Source organism: Vulpes lagopus, chromosome 2 (genome assembly GCF_018345385.1).
Source record: "Vulpes lagopus strain Blue_001 chromosome 2, ASM1834538v1, whole genome shotgun sequence".
Taxonomy (NCBI): Eukaryota; Metazoa; Chordata; class Mammalia; order Carnivora; family Canidae; genus Vulpes; species Vulpes lagopus.
This window is the reverse complement of record NC_054825.1, coordinates 103,649,818-103,667,143: the sequence shown is the minus strand read 5'-3', so window position 1 is coordinate 103,667,143 and position 17,326 is coordinate 103,649,818. Positions and strand designations below refer to the sequence as shown.

At 37.5% G+C, this 17,326-nt stretch overlaps 1 protein-coding gene across 2 annotated transcripts in view; it reads right to left on the bottom strand.

Moving 5' to 3' along the window:
- ARID1B (AT-rich interaction domain 1B) overlaps positions 1–17,326 on the bottom strand; it is a 438,423-nt gene that overhangs the window by 268,570 nt on the left and 152,527 nt on the right. For both annotated transcript variants that reach the window (XM_041745687.1, XM_041745688.1), the window contains exon 5: positions 3,970–4,080. In XM_041745687.1, the coding sequence (XP_041601621.1) occupies positions 3,970–4,080 (111 nt within the window). The remainder of the gene's footprint in view (positions 1–3,969; positions 4,081–17,326) is intronic.

The window sequence follows — 17,326 nt, the reverse complement described above, 5'->3', positions numbered from 1 at the left end:
AACCAAGGGCTCTTCACATCCCTGGAGGAGAAAGCACTATGTGCATGTGCTTATTAGATCAAGGAAGAAAATCAAACCTTTTGTTTGTTTACATCCTTGTATACATGTTTATAAATATTTTATTAACAACATATCTGTGCCATATTTACTGCAAGTATCATTATTGTTCCTGTCTATTTACTTTTATAATTAAAAGAATGTTTTCACACTACTAAGAAAAGAATGTTTTTCATGCTACTTATAGCTTAATTATCCAAAAGTGCCCACTTCTGCTATGGAAGCTTAAGGCTACCAGGTAAAACTCAAATGTCATTTTATAATAAAGGAAATGGTTTTGGCACAAATCCCACGCTGCTGATGCAGAGATTATAATCCCTCTGTATCAGTAGCACTGGAAAACACAGGTTCTACTGCTATCAAGCCAAGACCTTGGGGAAAAAAATCCCTCAAGTAATGAAAAGAAAACTCTGAAACTGGAGGAAGAATGTGTTTAAAACTTTTTACACAAAATCTATTAGGAAAATATTTACCAAATAAATCATAATAAATATTCTGAAAAGATCCTAGACTAACAGGGGAGTCAAGACAGCTATAAAAATAAATGTAATAAAAAGATAAACAGTAAATGGCACAAGCAATGAAAATATAACAAAAAACCCAACCAAAAAAATATACTAAATAATATTTGAAAAAAAAATAATACTTGAGGAGTTACCTTAAAATAGAAATTGAGATATACTCAATGTTTATAAGATAAAGAGTTAATAAGTTGTAGCATTGGGGGGAGGGAGAACTCCAGTGTATTTTGCTTAAATGCTGGCTTCATTTCATATCAATAATAGAGGTAGAAAAAACTATACAGAATATGCTCGAAATTTAAGTGATATTATTCCAAGGAGATAGAATTCTTCAAGCTACTTTTAATACCTGCTATATGGTAAAAATTGCTAAAAAATGGTAATATCAAGGGTATGTAAGCTAATGTTATCTCAATGGGGGAAAAGCTATACGATTATGAGCTATAACAATAAGTAGATATTATTAAGAAAGATTTCTTCTAAGCTTAGGTCTGAGTGAATCAAGTGATAAGTAAATATTACTGGTCATGGCCCCAAGACAACAAGAGGACAAATATTAATTTATCAGTTATTTGCTTTACTATGAATGATCTGAAGATGTAAGTCAGCTGGAAAACATAACTGCTTTAGCTACTGCAGATCACTAAGAATTTAATGACATGCAAATATAGACAGACAGTAGTTCAAACAACGATGAGCTGATAACTTACTGAAAGATCAAATTATAGATCTAACATAAAGATACTGAAAATATCTTGATTTCCTGTAATAGAAATTTAACCATGTAACAAACATGCTGAAGAAAATATTACATGCACAAAAAATATTACAAAATCTATCTCAATATAATTAGAGATATTAAGAAATAACTATGGAGAAGCTACCTTCTTCATAGTTCACATATACAATGAATAAAGACTTCAAAATCATACATTAGAATCACTATACCACAATTATTTAAAATGTAAAGCTAACACCCACAATTTCCCTAGTTCCAAATTACAAACTAGAGGTTAAAAAATATGATGGGCTGCCTATAGTTTCATAATATCTACAGTATCAACTTAGCCAAGTTGGAGAACTAAAATATTTAATAGAAGTAACATTAAAAATATGATAGTATAGCCATGTAGAATACCAACAAATTTTCCCCAAAATTGTTATTATCTTAATTGTGTCTAACAACATATTGATGCAGCATCCACGTAGCTAAAAATATATTAGTATACCCTGTACAGAAACTTTCTACACAAATTAGGCCTGTTGAAAGAAAAGTGCCGTGCTAAAATTCATTTAAATAAAGCCAATTTTCATCTTAACAGACTTGGGGGGGGGGGGGGGGGTTAGGTATACCAGTTGATCTATGGTTTGTTCTTTATTCAGTAACTGATATTCCCATATACTCACCACAAAACCTGGAAATTTTGCTCTCTAAAAAAATATTGAAATGGTATTAATAAGTCAATCAGCATCTTATTTACCTGTGACTTGCAAAAACAGAAAGAAAATAACAACTGGGGGGGGGCACTGTCGCGTTGTTTTGTTTTTTAGCTCATAAGAAAATTTATGTCATGAACAACCTTAAATCCTCTTGGGAATTAGGTATGGTGAAGGTTAAGGAAGAAAGCAAGCCATTATATGTATACAAACAGAACCACTCAAAAAAACTTAAACTATTGATGAATATATCAGTTCGCTCCCTAAAATGCTTTTAGCCTCCTTTTCAATAATCAACTTAAAAAGCACCATCCCCGAGCAGAACTCTTCAATCAGTTTTCTAGGACTACCATATTTTCCTCCTTACCTAACTGTGCTGTAGAACTAGCTGAACATCAACCACCCATTTCAGTGCAGAGCCATGAAAAGAAACACAGCCTAGTGAGGACTCCAAAGTTCAAGTGGATATGAGGAAAGCAGCACATCGCAAGCTATTCCTATGGCTGCATAAAAAATCTCTATCAATTTATAAGAAATTTTCCAACATGTATAACAGTACATTTCACCAGCCAATGGCACATCTACAAAGTTGGGTTTCTCTAAAAACAATACAAATCTGGTGGGGAAAAAAGTGGAACTCATCATTTATCTGCTTCCCATGAGTCAATTTAAATTTCCTAAATCCACAAGTCAATTTCCAAATATTCAGCAATTGTTACATGTATCAACAGTGCTCACCTGCATACTCATGCACACACAAACTACATGCTTACCAAGCTGTGAATCACCCACTAAAGAAAAACGCTTACAGAACAAAATGCATAATCCATCACTTCTTTCATTCCTTCAAAAAACCAAGTAACTAGACAATAAATATTCCAATGTGACTAACAAAATGATCACAATAAATTTCACCCATCACCCACCCCAGAAATAAAAGCTAACAAATTAGGATGTCAAAAACATGTGCATCAGCTTCAAAGATACTATACACCCTGTAGCCATGACTTACCTTCTTCTCTAAGGCTAGACATAACTTAAAAATGGATACAGTATGCATGCCAAATGTCATGGAAAACATTCACTACAAATGCTGGTTCTCAAATATTCAGAAATAATAAATCTTATTAAATGTAAAAAATTTGAAATTCAAATTAAAATCATTGCTAGCCTGAATTCCCACCTTAAATGAAACTTAATAAAGATTAAGGAATAATAATAATTCTTCAAATCAAAATATCTTAACAAGAAAATAAATATAAAAATTTATTTGCACAGATGTATTCTTTTAGTTTTTAAGAAAAACCTCATTTAAATTAGGCTGCTCATTAAAAAAAAAAAAAAAAAAAACCAGATGAACTACTTTATGGGCCTCAATATGACTCCTTTTAATATAGCCACTACTCTACTCAACATATCTCCTAAACACAACACAGTATTCACTAGTGGAAATACTTATAAGCTGCTTTCTCCAAATTTAAACTAAAATATTTCCTTTTAGGTAGAAAAGGATTGGTGATTTCTCATTACATAAAGTCCCTGAAGAAATTCAAACTACTGCTGGATTCTTTATCTCATTCATCATTTATATCCTTTGCCAAGTGGGAATTTCTTTACATTTAACTCTTAAATAGTACACCTCTGGTCTTTATCACTCCAGAAAGCAACAGGTTAAGCATAGCACAACTGTACAACTGTACACTTTTCTGCCACAAAACCTATCCACCGAATAAGCCTTCCAATTGGACTAAGAGATAACTACAAATGAACGACACTTATCCAAGCCTACACAGTTCTTAAGAATAAAGCCCTAAAAAATTGATAAATCGCAAATATATCTGATCTAGAAACTTCTCCCCCAAGTCTTAATATAAAGTAGAACAAACAAAAACAACATCTCTTTTTAAAAAGTTTTAACTCATTACATTTCCAAATCAGCACATTAGTGTCTTACTGGTAAACTTGATGGTCTTTCTTGTTGTATTAAGTTCAAGTCTTCATGGTTAGGTTTTCCAGGAGCCAAAGGAGGTTGAGACCTAGTTCCATAGCCTTCCTGAGACATGTCCTAAACAAACACAAATATAAAGCACTTCATAAATATCTCAGTGAGTTGTAACAAAAACAAAGGCTTATCACAAACTATCAACATATTACAGTTGAGCACATATAAAAATGTTATATGGCTATTATTTAACACTTTATCGAAACTAGAAACAAAAAACTAAGCAGTGAATCATCAAGAGAAAAAACACGTATTTTTTAAAATATATATGTGTATACACACACATACACACACACACACACAACTAAATTTATTATGAGACCATACAAACTAAACAGCATATTTGAGTTTTGCAGGAAGGTAACAGTCAATAAAAGAAAAGAAAGGAGGTCACCTGTAATCAAACTATTTTAAACCAGAGCAAACCAGAAGCTCATGTTATTGTTTAATTCTGATTTTTGTTGAGCTGCCTTTAGTATTACCTTTAAAATGTCAAAATAATTAATGAAAACTTTATTAACAACTGACTTTTTGTATGTCCCCTTGATAACCCACAAAACAACATAGTTATTATGCTCACAGTATCCTGGGGTTTCTACAAAACCAATAAACATTCACATATAGAATTCCATATGTTCACGTGGCATAGTTTCCAGAGAACCACAATAAAGAATAAAACAGCAGTAGGGAAACAAAACACGCCCAAAAAACCTGCTGAGGTATGAGAAACTTATCATTAACATGGCCTTTCTGGCATCCTGTTGAACACTTTTCCAGGAGGTATTCTGCATGGTTTCAGTATTATGCTGAAATACTATTATATAAACCAAATACCACACCACACCAAACTTACTATATACCCAATCTCTAGCTGTTTAACTATGTATGCTCAGCTACTAAACATTCTATCACCATTTACACTCAAAGTCAAACAGCAGGACAGAATATAAAATACTTATTATAGCATGTCTTAATTGGCCCTGAAAGTTGGAGAACCAGTTTCTGAGTGGAGAGAAAAAAAAAAACGAATACAAATATCACTTAAAAATAAAATTCTCCCCTTTTCCCTGTCAGTGTTAGTATCAAAGAAACATTATACACAACTTCTACTTCTCCTGTTAAACTCTCAAAATATTACATTAAAAATTAATGTTTATTAGGTGAAGCCCTATAAAAAGCTCCTATTGCCCCACCCCTTTCTCACACAGTATACACTTAAAATTACATGGCTTCTTAAGCCAAGAAACTTTGGACCAATAGCTAGTACTACAAAGTACACAAACTGTACAAACTAGATTTAACTAGCCAAGTGCTGGTTTTAAACAAGCTCTGTAATAAAGAGCATGCCAACAATACAGCATTTCCCGAGCAACCCTTTTATCCTTTAAGTAAAGCCACACACACACACACACACACACACACACACACACAATTAATCAAAATATCTAACCTCTAAAAGGAATGCATAATGCCCAGTCAGTACCATGCTTTTGTAAGAGAGTTAAATCCCAGTTGTCCAGGTTTTAATCTGGTAACAGTTAGGTGAGGCCTCAGTAAGCACATGCAACCCAGGACACCCAAAAGGGTAGCCCTTCAATCTGGCTGCCAGCAGAGGGTAACAATTAGGCTGCAAGGGACAAAAGCTGAAGGCTGAAAGATTATTACCACTCTCACTGCCCCCTGCCCCCCAGCACCGTTTCTTCCGGATCCCAGACCTCCACTTGTCACACAGACTTCCCGCTGGGTGCCCTGCAGGTTCCTTTAGATTAACATAGAGGATTTCAAATCAAGTAGGGCACAAGGCCTCCATTCAGGGCCTTCACCACGTTACAAAAAAACCCCACAAAGGTGCTGGACAGCCTCACAATGGGCAAACAAATGAGCAGACCCCCGCTAGCTCCTCAAATACACGCGTGTGCGCACACAGAGTTTATGGGCAGTGCTCTCTCTCTCTCTCTCTCTCTCTCTCTCTTTTAACTAAACTCTGGTTAAGAAACAGGAACAGGCTCACATGCCCTATGCTTATTAGCCTTTTAAATCTTTTTATTTTCCCTTTGTAGCTAAATAAACTGATTTTTAAAAGAGTTGAAAGAGACCATTACAACTATAATGAATACACATTTCAATTTAGATACTGTCCCCTCTAAAATAAGCAACATTGAACTAATAGACTATGAAAGCTATCAGAAAATTTTACTATGGCTTTACATTTCACTTTTTAAGGCTTTAAAAAGTTCAAAAATAATTAGATTCTACCAAAGTCTCAAACACTACTCCTAACCACAAGAGGCTTTTGATTATTAAATTCAGTTGGAAATAAAACTGAAACAAAATTTAGTGAGAATTGCTGAAGTGGGAACTTGTTCTGCCTCAATTTATGTTGAAACATAAGGATTAATTTAACTGAGAAAACATCCAGAAAAGGTACCAAGTTTTAACCTAAAACAATCATCATCTATATATAATTCACACTGGGACTATAAAGTCTACCTCTGGCAGCTTTAATAAAGATAGAAAGGTTATATTCCATAACAAACCTGAGATTTTTCCCCCTTCAGAGCTATATTTATTTTCTAGTATGTACTTATTTTCACCTCAAGAAGAGTAATAGTAATGAGTACTTTAATAGACAATAAAAGGGCAATGTCAGTATCAGAAAATAAAGAAGATATTCAGCATCACATTTTATAAACAAATGACAAGACACAGCCTTACATTTTTAACACATCATCGCCATCTTTGTTTATTTACAGGTTTGAACTAGTGCACACTAGTGTGTATACTAGCTGACACGCACGTTACTGCATTCCTCTGCTGTACGCATACAAAGCCACGACTATAAAGAGTCTCTCACTGTGATCATGCTGCAATGCGAAAAGAATCGCAAGTGGGGAATGTGGTTTACCCCTTCCCAGTTCTTTATCAATATGAGTTTTCTTCATGTCACCCACAGACTTTTAACCATTCATGGATTCTGGTTTTAACCTTCTTCATGTTATGAGTCAAAGGTAAAAGGAAGATTGATTCAGAAAACAACAAAAGTGTGAAAAGAGTTTGGGGTACAGGCATGCACACATGAAGGGTCCACCTAGGTGTTTCTTTCAGCAGACGTGGTAGACATCTACTGAACACCTAGTATGGAACCCACCTTTTCATCAGCTACTTCCTAGCTTACGTGTGGAGCACGAGCAGGTAGTAAAACACTCGTGTCACACTCATATCATAAGGAAGGATAAGGATCAAAATTGTCACGTGAGTCTATTGTCAAGGCCAAGAGCCCGAGTGCTTCTGTTTTCTTTTATGGTGATAAATTAAGTACTAACGGTAACACAAGACTTTAAAGAAAATGAAGAATGAAAGGCCAAGGACACCTTTTAAGAAAAAATTAAAAGGGAAAATGTTCCTATGGTATGAGTTCGAAAGATGCAAAGCGAAAAACACTGAAAAACAGAGCAACCACCTTCTTTCCAGGATGCCCTCCACAAGAATTGCTGCTCATAGTTGTTATTTCTCTTCCCACGACTGTTCAATGCATTAGTTACCAAGTACAAATGTTTATTTAAATCCTTTTTCCTTTAAACATGATGTGGCATATTTCCTTTATTTTTTGGTCCCTTAACAATATAGTGTGAGGCTCATTCCATATCTGCATCTAAATATCTATTCTTTTGCTTAGTGCTCCCTAGTATTGCAGTATTTATCAATACTGTGACTTATTTAATCGGTCCCCTACTGATGGACATTCAGGTTGTTCCCAGTCTTTTCCTAACTCACACAGCACCATGATAAAATCTGTACACATTCATCTTCATGTGATCTATCTCTGGAGAATAATAAACCTCCAAAAGGAGAATTTCTGCCAAAGGGTTGGTACACATGTAAACTTTTGACAGAGTCTAGCAAAGTGCTCTTAACAAAAGGAGCATCAGTCAACACTCCAGTCCATCATTCTGGAATAGTAGGAAGCCTCATTAAAAATATTTACCCTAGGACCTCAAAATGCCAGGGCAACTGGGGGGCTCAGATGGCTAAGCTCATGGCTGACCTTCGCTCAGGTCATGATCTCCAGGTCTTGGGATGGAGTCCTGCATTGGACTCCCACTCAGCAGGGAGTCTGTTTCTCCCTCTCCCTCTGGCTCTTCCCCTGCTGGTTTGTGTTCTCTCTCTCTCTCTCTCTCTCTCTCTCTTTCTCTCTCTCTCAAAAGATTAAAAAAACGGTGGGGAGGGGGCAGGAAATCCAGAGTAGAGGGGAGTGGTAGGAGAATTGGGAGATAGTAACAGAAAGGAAAACAAAAATTCGAGAGCACATACACAGAACACAAACCAAAGGAAGATGGATGAGCAGATGTGGTAAAAACACCTCAATCCTAGACACACCAATGGTACTAAGGGGCCAGGGAGGATTCAGTCCAGAAACCAGCAAAAAACTAGATAGAACACATGGTGATTTTCAGGTTACTTAAGAAAGGTTTTCAGGTTACTTCAATAATCACACAAAGTACGGATGTGCTACAAAGAATAAAAATGGTCACGTTAATACTATTGCAATAATCCAGAGTAGGATGATGAGAACTTGAATGGCCTCATAAGGTCCTACAGTATCTAGGTCAGAAAAAATTTCTTGCTCCTTTTTTCTCCCTGCTCTGGAAACTCCCATCATCAATTCCAACTACTAACAGGGAAAAGAAATGGTTCCAGCATTATCAGACACTGTAGTAGGAGGGAAGGGCGTCATGGCCACAGAGAAAATGTCCCCATGGCCACATGGGGCTGCCAGTCATGTGAAATCATTACTCTGATCAAGGAACTCAGCATGCTATTGACCTCCCCAGCTTTAGTTTGTAGCTAAATAAATGTAAAATATCTTTTCCAAAAGGAAAGCAACATAAATCTATAGAATACCTACTTCAGAATGGTACAGTTGCCATTTCAGGAACGCCCTAATGGAAATGTTACTAACAAAGACAGCTGGCATTTGCAGACAGGGCTCTGTGACAGGTACCATGCACGGTCCGCCTTTACAATAAATCCTATGAGGTGAGTCCTTAGCATCCTCTTATATTTTACCACAAGGAAGCAAAAGCTTAAAGGACTTGCACAGCTAACGTCTAACACTGCTAGTATCTCAATGTGATGGACAAATTTTCATTTCTATCCTAACTACTGGAGACCACTAGAAGCCTCAAACACTATTACATAATAAGGATTTAATGCAATTTTAACTTTTTAAAGGTATTACCCTATTCTTCCATATATTCTCCTAAATTTCCCTTTCAGAAGTTACAAATCTTGCATACTTTGTAAGTGGGATATTTCCAAAATACTCAATTACAATATTGTGAATTAATAAGAAATATTAAAATTTAAAACTCCCACAAATTTAAAACTAAGACTACTCTACCACTCATTATCATCGAATAGTAATTTCAAGTCCCCAGACTGACTGGCAGAAAGCAATATAAAGAGGCCCAGCCTTCTCAGATTATGTTCACCTAAGGCACCTCTACCAGTTCCACTCCTTCTGCCCATCCCCAAATAACTGGTGCTCCTCAGATCTTTACCCCAAAGATTCCATCCACCCTGATTCCTGGTTGGTGACAATTCCCAAATCTCTATTTCAAGTCCCATATGTTCAACTGCACTATGAACATTTCTACTGGAGGGTATAAAGCCCCTTATACACATGATGCCAGGAAAGGACCTTCTTCTTCATCCTCCAATCTGATCCTCTTCCTTCGGGCTGCCATCTGGTCAAGGACCTTCACCTCCACAGGGGACTTCTCAGAGCTTTTTATCTCTTTCACCATTTATACACTTCTAACATATCACCAAACCCCAAGTCACTGTCAAATCTACCCTCTTTTGTCTTTCTCCCAACTGTCAGGCCTCTGCTTTTGGCCAGTTTACTGTAGTACAGCCTCTTGTCCACCATGATTTCAGTTCAGGTCAGGAGCTCAGTATCATGAGATCAAGCTGCAGGTCAAGCTCCATATTGAACATGGAGAGTCTGCTTAAGATTTTTTTTCTCTCCCTCTGCCTCTTTCCCCCGACTCCTGCACACTCTCTCTCTCTCTCTAAATAAATATTAAAAAAAAAATAAAGAAGAATTTACAATGTTGTATTTTAATTGTTTGTGTATCTCCTGATCTGGACTCTTCCTTCCCCTTGGGCTCCCAGGGCCAAGCATGGACAGGTACTCAGTAAGAGGCTTGTGAATGATTGACTGAATGGCTCAGAAAAGCTTACACTTATATACAGCAATATAAAAACAAATATAAGAGGACAAATACATAAAACTGAACAAAACTTGGGCTCATGTCCAAGAATATTTATCATGTTAACAGCTACCCTGCCTGGTAGCAATGTGCTACAAAACACATTTTTGCTATTTGTTACTGGCAGTCTTGAACGTAGTAAAAAATAATACTAAAAATTGAGAGAGAAGGAAGAGACTATGGCATCAATGGTGCCATCAAAAAAGAAAGAAAAATCAAGACATTCATACCTTCTCACGAATAAACTAGCAATGAAATATTCTTGCCAAAACAAAAAATTGATAATGATTTTGATAAAGCCTGTGTATCTAACTACCAATTTATAGGAAATAAAAAGAGCTGAAGAACATGCTAAACCATAGCAAATCAATCAGCAAATCTCAAACTGTGGGAATCTCTACTACGCGAATGACCTACTTTCTTCAACAAATAAGTTCCAATAGTAAAAAGAAAAGGAGATGAAAAGAGAGAGATGGAGACAGAGGGAAATGCTAGAGATGAGAAGCTATCAGCCAATTCTAAGACTGGACTTTAACCTGGATCTTGATTCAAACTACCCTACAATGTACATTAAACATTTATTCCATTTATGAGGCTACTAGGAATTTAGATAATTGGTGTGAAAATGTAAGTTTTAAATGTGATAACCATATTATGTTTATGTTTCCCTTTTTTTAAGATTTTATTTATTTATTTCTGAGAATACACAGAGAGGAGAGAGAGAAGCAGAGACACAGGCAGAGGGAAAAGCAGGTGCCATGCAAGGAGCCTGACGTGAGACTCGATCCCGGGTCTCCAGGATCAGGCCCTAGGCCGAAGGCGGCGCTAGACCACTGAGCGACCCAGGCTGCCCTATGTTTCCTTTTTAAAGCCCTTTATCTTTTAGAGATGTATGCTGAAATATTTACAGATTAAGTGATATGATGTCTGGGACTTACTTCATAATAATATTGAGGGTGGGGGTTGGGGATGAGGGAGGAGAGTGTGGATGCAATGAGACTGGCCCTACAACTATTAAAGATGAGTGATGGGTGCACAGGAATCCTGTATACTTCTGTTTATGTTTGAAATTTTCCATTTAATGAAAATGGAGTTAATGGGAATCCAGAGGGGGCTGAGGCTGGGGGACTGACTCTAGCTTTCCTACAAGAACTTCCTCATTGGTCCCCTTGCCATCAATCCCCTTTCCCCCCAAGAAAACCCATTAAACATAGATCGTTTAATCTTTCAGTTTCTTAAGCTCCCTCCTACCATTTTATCTTTAACATATATGCTATACTACTTAATCCTAACACTTAGCTGTATTTTTTTAATCCCTCCATAATCCTAACCAATTTAACCTTGCCAGTGTCATTTTCCCTAGATTCTCCAATTGCTAACTCAGCAATCCGTTCTCAATCTCATCCCTTGATCAAGCTGTCATCATCTCAGTCCAGCCATCCTCCTTGCCTAAATCTGACACTCTAACCCTTATCTTCTTAGTCTAGGCTCTTAAAGGCCTTGTTTCTTCTTTCACTGATTCCAAGGAGGCTTTTCCAGCCACAAATCTCCAAGAGTCATGAACCTCTGAGTCAAAGAAACCCAAGATCAAATTCCAACTTCTAGACTACTCACCACCTGTGTGACCCTGGATGAATTTTTCAGTTCAGTTTCCTACTCTAGAAACCATACTGGAGGAGTCAACCAGGGAAAGTGAAGGGTACAATGAATGTGCACTTGACTCCCAACACTCCCATATATCAGGCACTGGGGGGAGGGTGGGCGGGGGGCGCCATGGCTCAAGGACTCCCGGCAGAGTGGGTGTTCTACAATCAGTTTAAGACATTGCTAACTCACTTTAATTCTTCTGTGTCCATATCAATGTGTTCCCCTATATCTCTCTTTAAACTCTTGTTCCAAACAGCTTTTAGAGTAGATTTAAAAATCACATGACCCCCCAAAAAAATCACATGACCAAGGCTCATATGGTTTTTTACGGTTATTGATTCCAAAGGCAGCTTCTCAGCTTATAGTAAAGCCAAATTCCCCAGAATACACCATATATACTGATTGAGTACAGAGTTGGCTAGATTCAGAACACTGTTGTCATTTTCCTACCAATTCACAGGCATAATTATTTCCAAAATTTAAAAATTTTAAAAACCATTCTAGAAAAAGGACAGGCGTATACAAGCTACTTTATATTTTCTTACTCATGTGTCTCATTAATTCTGATGGCAAATTCAACACTACAGTTGTTGCCTGCCATTAATGAGGATGTCATCATGGCACCAGACTTACCAGTACACCCGCAGCTGCAGCAGCCCCTGGACCTGTAGTAAGGTGAGCCCTGGGTGGGCTGGAAAAGAGAGAACACTTCCCCAAGAGGGCTGTCTCCCCAACTCTAATCAAGTTTAAGTCCTGGAGGCCACTCAAAACTTGAGAAAAGCTTCTTGTTTTCTCTTCATTTTTGTAAGAACTTCTTCCTAAACTAACAGGGGACCCAGAGTGAAAAGGGAAATGTGCCTAAAATTAATTTCCTAAAATACCAAAGAGAAATATGAAGATCCTCAAGAGCTGGACTTAAATAACTAAGATTTTTTAATAGATTAATTTATTTTCATAAAATCACAAAGCTAAATGAGCCACAGTAAATATCCAGTTATGCTTTTTGTTAAACACACACACACACACACACACACACACACGGAGAATAAAAAAGAAACTTGACTCTATAATTTGTTACCTGAGAATTACTTACCTCATCCACAAAACCAAGATAGAAGGACTTATCTCCAAGAGTTGCATTAATGATTAAAGAGACTACCTTTAAGCAATCAGCACTGTGCGGGCACATAGAAGTCTCAATAAATGTTACCGATTGCGATTTATACTCTTTAAAACCACATTTAAGAATGAGATCAGGGACGCCTCCGTGGCTCAGTGGTTGAGTATCTGCCTTTGGCTCAGGTCATGATCTTGGAGTTCCACGATGGAGTCCCACATCGGGCTTCCCGCAGGGAGCCTGCTTCTCCCTCTGCCTGTGTCTCTGCCTCTCTCTCTGTGTCTCTCATGAATAAATAAATAAAATCTTAAAAAAAAAAAAAGGAATAAGATCAAAATTTCCCTGGAGCCCCTGGGGCTTTACCAAAGCAATTATACTGATGGTGATGATGGCAAGAGCAGCTAATAATTCTGTGACATTTGCTATTTGCCAGGCACTGAGTACTTGCCGTCTTGAGTCTTTTTATCTGACCAGAACCCCATGAAATAAGTACTATTTTAAGAGGAAGAAACTGAGGCAGAATTTCTTAAGTAACCTGCCCAAGGTCACTCAGCTGGCAAGTGGCTGAGTTGGGATAGGAACCAAATATATTCCTTTTCCAGAGTGCTCACATTTAATGGCCTCCCCACTCTGCTTCCCACTGGACAGGGCCTATTTTCTGGACTCTACCCTGCAGCTGATAAATCTCATCCTGAGGCTGGGGTTCAGGAATCTAAATTTTTAATCAACTTCCCCAAATTTGCCTATAAAGTAAGAATTGTTGACTAACAACAATGTAGGATTTTCATTAAAGTTTGATAATTAAAGAATCACTACAATGTGGGGTTTTAGGGTACTCTATTACCTCTAGTATCTATAGCGTAAAACTTTGCTGTGTCGTTAACAAGAGCTAGCTTATCATGCCTTATGGTTATAAGAGGTAGACCAATCCCACTGATATAAAGAATGGGTATTTGTCTATTGTGGTGGCAGCAGCAGTTCAGAAAATCACCATCCCCTCTGAAAAGAAGTAATGCTGGCACTGGCATCTCACATTCTCTCAGGACTGACTCTTAGTGCCAAAACCCCAACCCCTTCCTCCCTGGATCACAGAACTGACAACCCCAGGCACATGAGCCAGAGACCTAGACTCCTGAGTCTGTAACTCATTTAGGCCTCAATTCTCTCCAGGAGGGAGATTTGGAAACTTCCTTGAAATTAAAGCAAATTTTGCAAAGTGCATGTATTCTTCCGGGAAGAGGACTCCTAGCTTTCACTAGATTCTTAAGGATGCCCCCAAAGCAGCTAAAGGGTAAAAACTAACAGAGATAATAACAAACATGAGACTCATCAGGATTGAGAACATGATTTCAGAGATTTAAATCCCGATAAGCTAAAATCTTTATCTAAGCAACTGAAGTAAAAATATAATTGCTAAAAAATTTCCAAATTCAGTGTCCAAACACTTTATTCAATAAAAGCTCAGGTTTCTTGAGTGACTCTAGTCTAAGAAGTAATTTAAACAAGACACCTTACATTACTACACACACACTTTTATTAAAGGAATAGCATGAGGGACACAAGTGGCATGATAGCAACCTGCTGAAACAGAATTTATGAAACCCATATGCTGTATAAACAGGTAGAGAGTTTGTTTTTGCCAAGGAGTGAAGTAAGGTGCCAGAAAGATCCTGCCTCAAGCTTGTCTTGCCAACGCATCCCTAAAGCTGTACAGGGATCACTTTTAAAAAGTTGACTTCCCCATGAAATGCCTTTGGAGTAAAAGCTAAAACCACCAAAGGCAAAAAATAAAGAAGGCTAGGAGAAAAAAAAAAGTAACTGAAAAAACATCAAACAATAAAAGCCAGCTATACAGGATTCATTTTGTGGCTGTCGTTTTGCATTGTACCAGTATCACTTTCAAAATTAAACAACTCAGAAGGATTCTGTTGAGGTTTCTTGAGGGTTGTTTTGTTTTTTACCATGAGTATATATGACTTCTATAACCTTTTTTTTTTTAAGATTTTATTTATTTATTCATGAGAGACAGAGACAGAGACAGAGAGAGAGAGAGAGAGAGGCAGAGACACAGGCAGAAGGAGAAGCAGGCTCCATGCAGGGAGCCTGACGTGGGACTTGATCCCAGGTCTCCAGGATCATGCCCTGGGCTGAAGGCGGCGTTAAACTGCCGAGCCACCAGGGCTGCCAGACTTCCATAACCTTTAAAAATAAGTTAAAATGGACCATTTGGTCTATGAAATTCTCTCTTTCCCTACTCCAGTTGTTGTTTTCGGAATATAGACTATAAGGGGAAAGATGAGAAGTCTGCATCCACTTCCTACTGATCTTCAATGAAAGTAAACAGACTATAGACACTCTAAGAAATAACAAACTCATCTGAATTTCTCAGAGGTTCCTTAGTTTTTAAAATTACATATATTACAGTTAAGTGTTATGAATATAGAAAAATTTTTATCATTAAAGAGTCAATTGAATTTCTATTTGGAAAAAAAAAAGAAGAAAAAGAAGATCCCAGAAATTTAGTATTACCATTAACTCGAAATTAAAGTAAAATTTATTTATTAAAGCAAAATTTATTTCTTTAGCCATTTTACATTAAAACAAATACCTCAAATTTCCAAGGACATTCTAAGGATAATCCTTCCACTGCTTTTCTGTAGGGGAAGCAAAGGTTGAAAACCACTGCTCTAAAGCAAAGATGGGATTCCAAATACTTGCCAAGTGGTCCAAGAGTGGGGTCCAGGCTCCTGGGTTCTCCTGCTGAGCAGGATATTAACCTCAGAGATGCAGAAGCCTGGGGTCCCAGGAGAGAGAGGGAGTGCCTCTGAGTGTGCTGGGCCAGGGACTATTCCCAAACAACTCTGAACTGCTGAATCTACACGGTGGTTCTCTGAGGTTGATCCTGGGGCATCAGTTAACAGCAGCATCACATGGAAACTTGTCAGAAATGAAAATTATCAGGCCATACTCCAAACTGAAGCAGAAACTTGGGGAAAAGGGTTCAACACACATGTGCTCTAACAAAGTCTTCCGGGTGATTCCAATTCACACTGAAGTTTCAAAAACAGTGGGTTAACAAAAAGCCCCATATCAATGGCCTTAAGGCATGAATATCAGCCTATTTCTGGAGCAAAATGCTTCCCTATTATATATAAACAGTAATAAAGGAGACAGTAAACCTCAGATTAAAGTAGAATTGCAATCAAACCCAAGCCCCACCACATTCAAGGAAAACCTGCTGTATGACCTCTCAAGGTTATTTATTAATAATAAATGAAATAATATCCATGTGCCATTCTAAAGTAAAAACTAGAAAGCACTGGCTAGAATTTCTGTGTTCCAGTGGTGCACAAAGATTAGAATGAGTCAGAATTGCCTATAAAGTTCAGTAGATTGAACTTTGTAGATTCCGAGGTTCCCCCAAAGAGTTTTAAAGAGAATTTAGTTATGCAAACACCCCAGGTAATTTTCATGCAGATAATCCCCTCCGTTTTTCACTGTAGAAAACTGTGGCTGTACAAAGGTGGTTCTTGCCCACACCAGCAAATTCTCAAACTAACCCTATTACTTCAAACATCTGCAGATAATCATCTTCTGGAGCACAATATACAGAGGGCCTGTTATTCTAAAACTTTTTTAAATCAAAGAAATTGATGAAGGAAGAACTTTAAGGTCATATATAAGAAATGTTTTACTTTCTTTTCCATACTTTAACAAATTGAAATGAGCACTGAAAGACAAAAAGGCGGCTCAGAGTAGGGGGAGGAAAAAAAAAACAGGAAAAAAAAAAACTTCCCAGTCTCCCTTGTGTCAGAATTTAAATTCTGGAAGGAAATTTAAAGTCTTCCTTTAAAACAGGAAGGAAAGTTGACTGTATGAAAAATATAATGAGCTTTAATGACTTTTAGCTACATATCCTTTTCTGTCCTCAACTTCATCCCTCACTACCAATGGAGGAGGAGTACCAAAGAGGAGAGCAAGAAGAGGTTCATTTTGGTAGAGGGAGAAGAGGTTCAATGAGACCCATACACAGGCCTGCTCCACACCATGCGCCAGTGACTAAGAGAGAGAGGTTTCCTCTTCCACCAGCTCAGACTCCATAATCAGAACAAGGAATGAGAGAATGAGTCCCAAGGGCACCCAAGAGCCAGCACATCTGGTTCATTCCCACAGCTTCATGTGTGGTAGGGACAGTGACAGAGATGGAGGAGAGGAAAAGAATGGTGAAGGCTCACCTGCTCTCACAGCTGCATCAGAAACACAAAAAAGG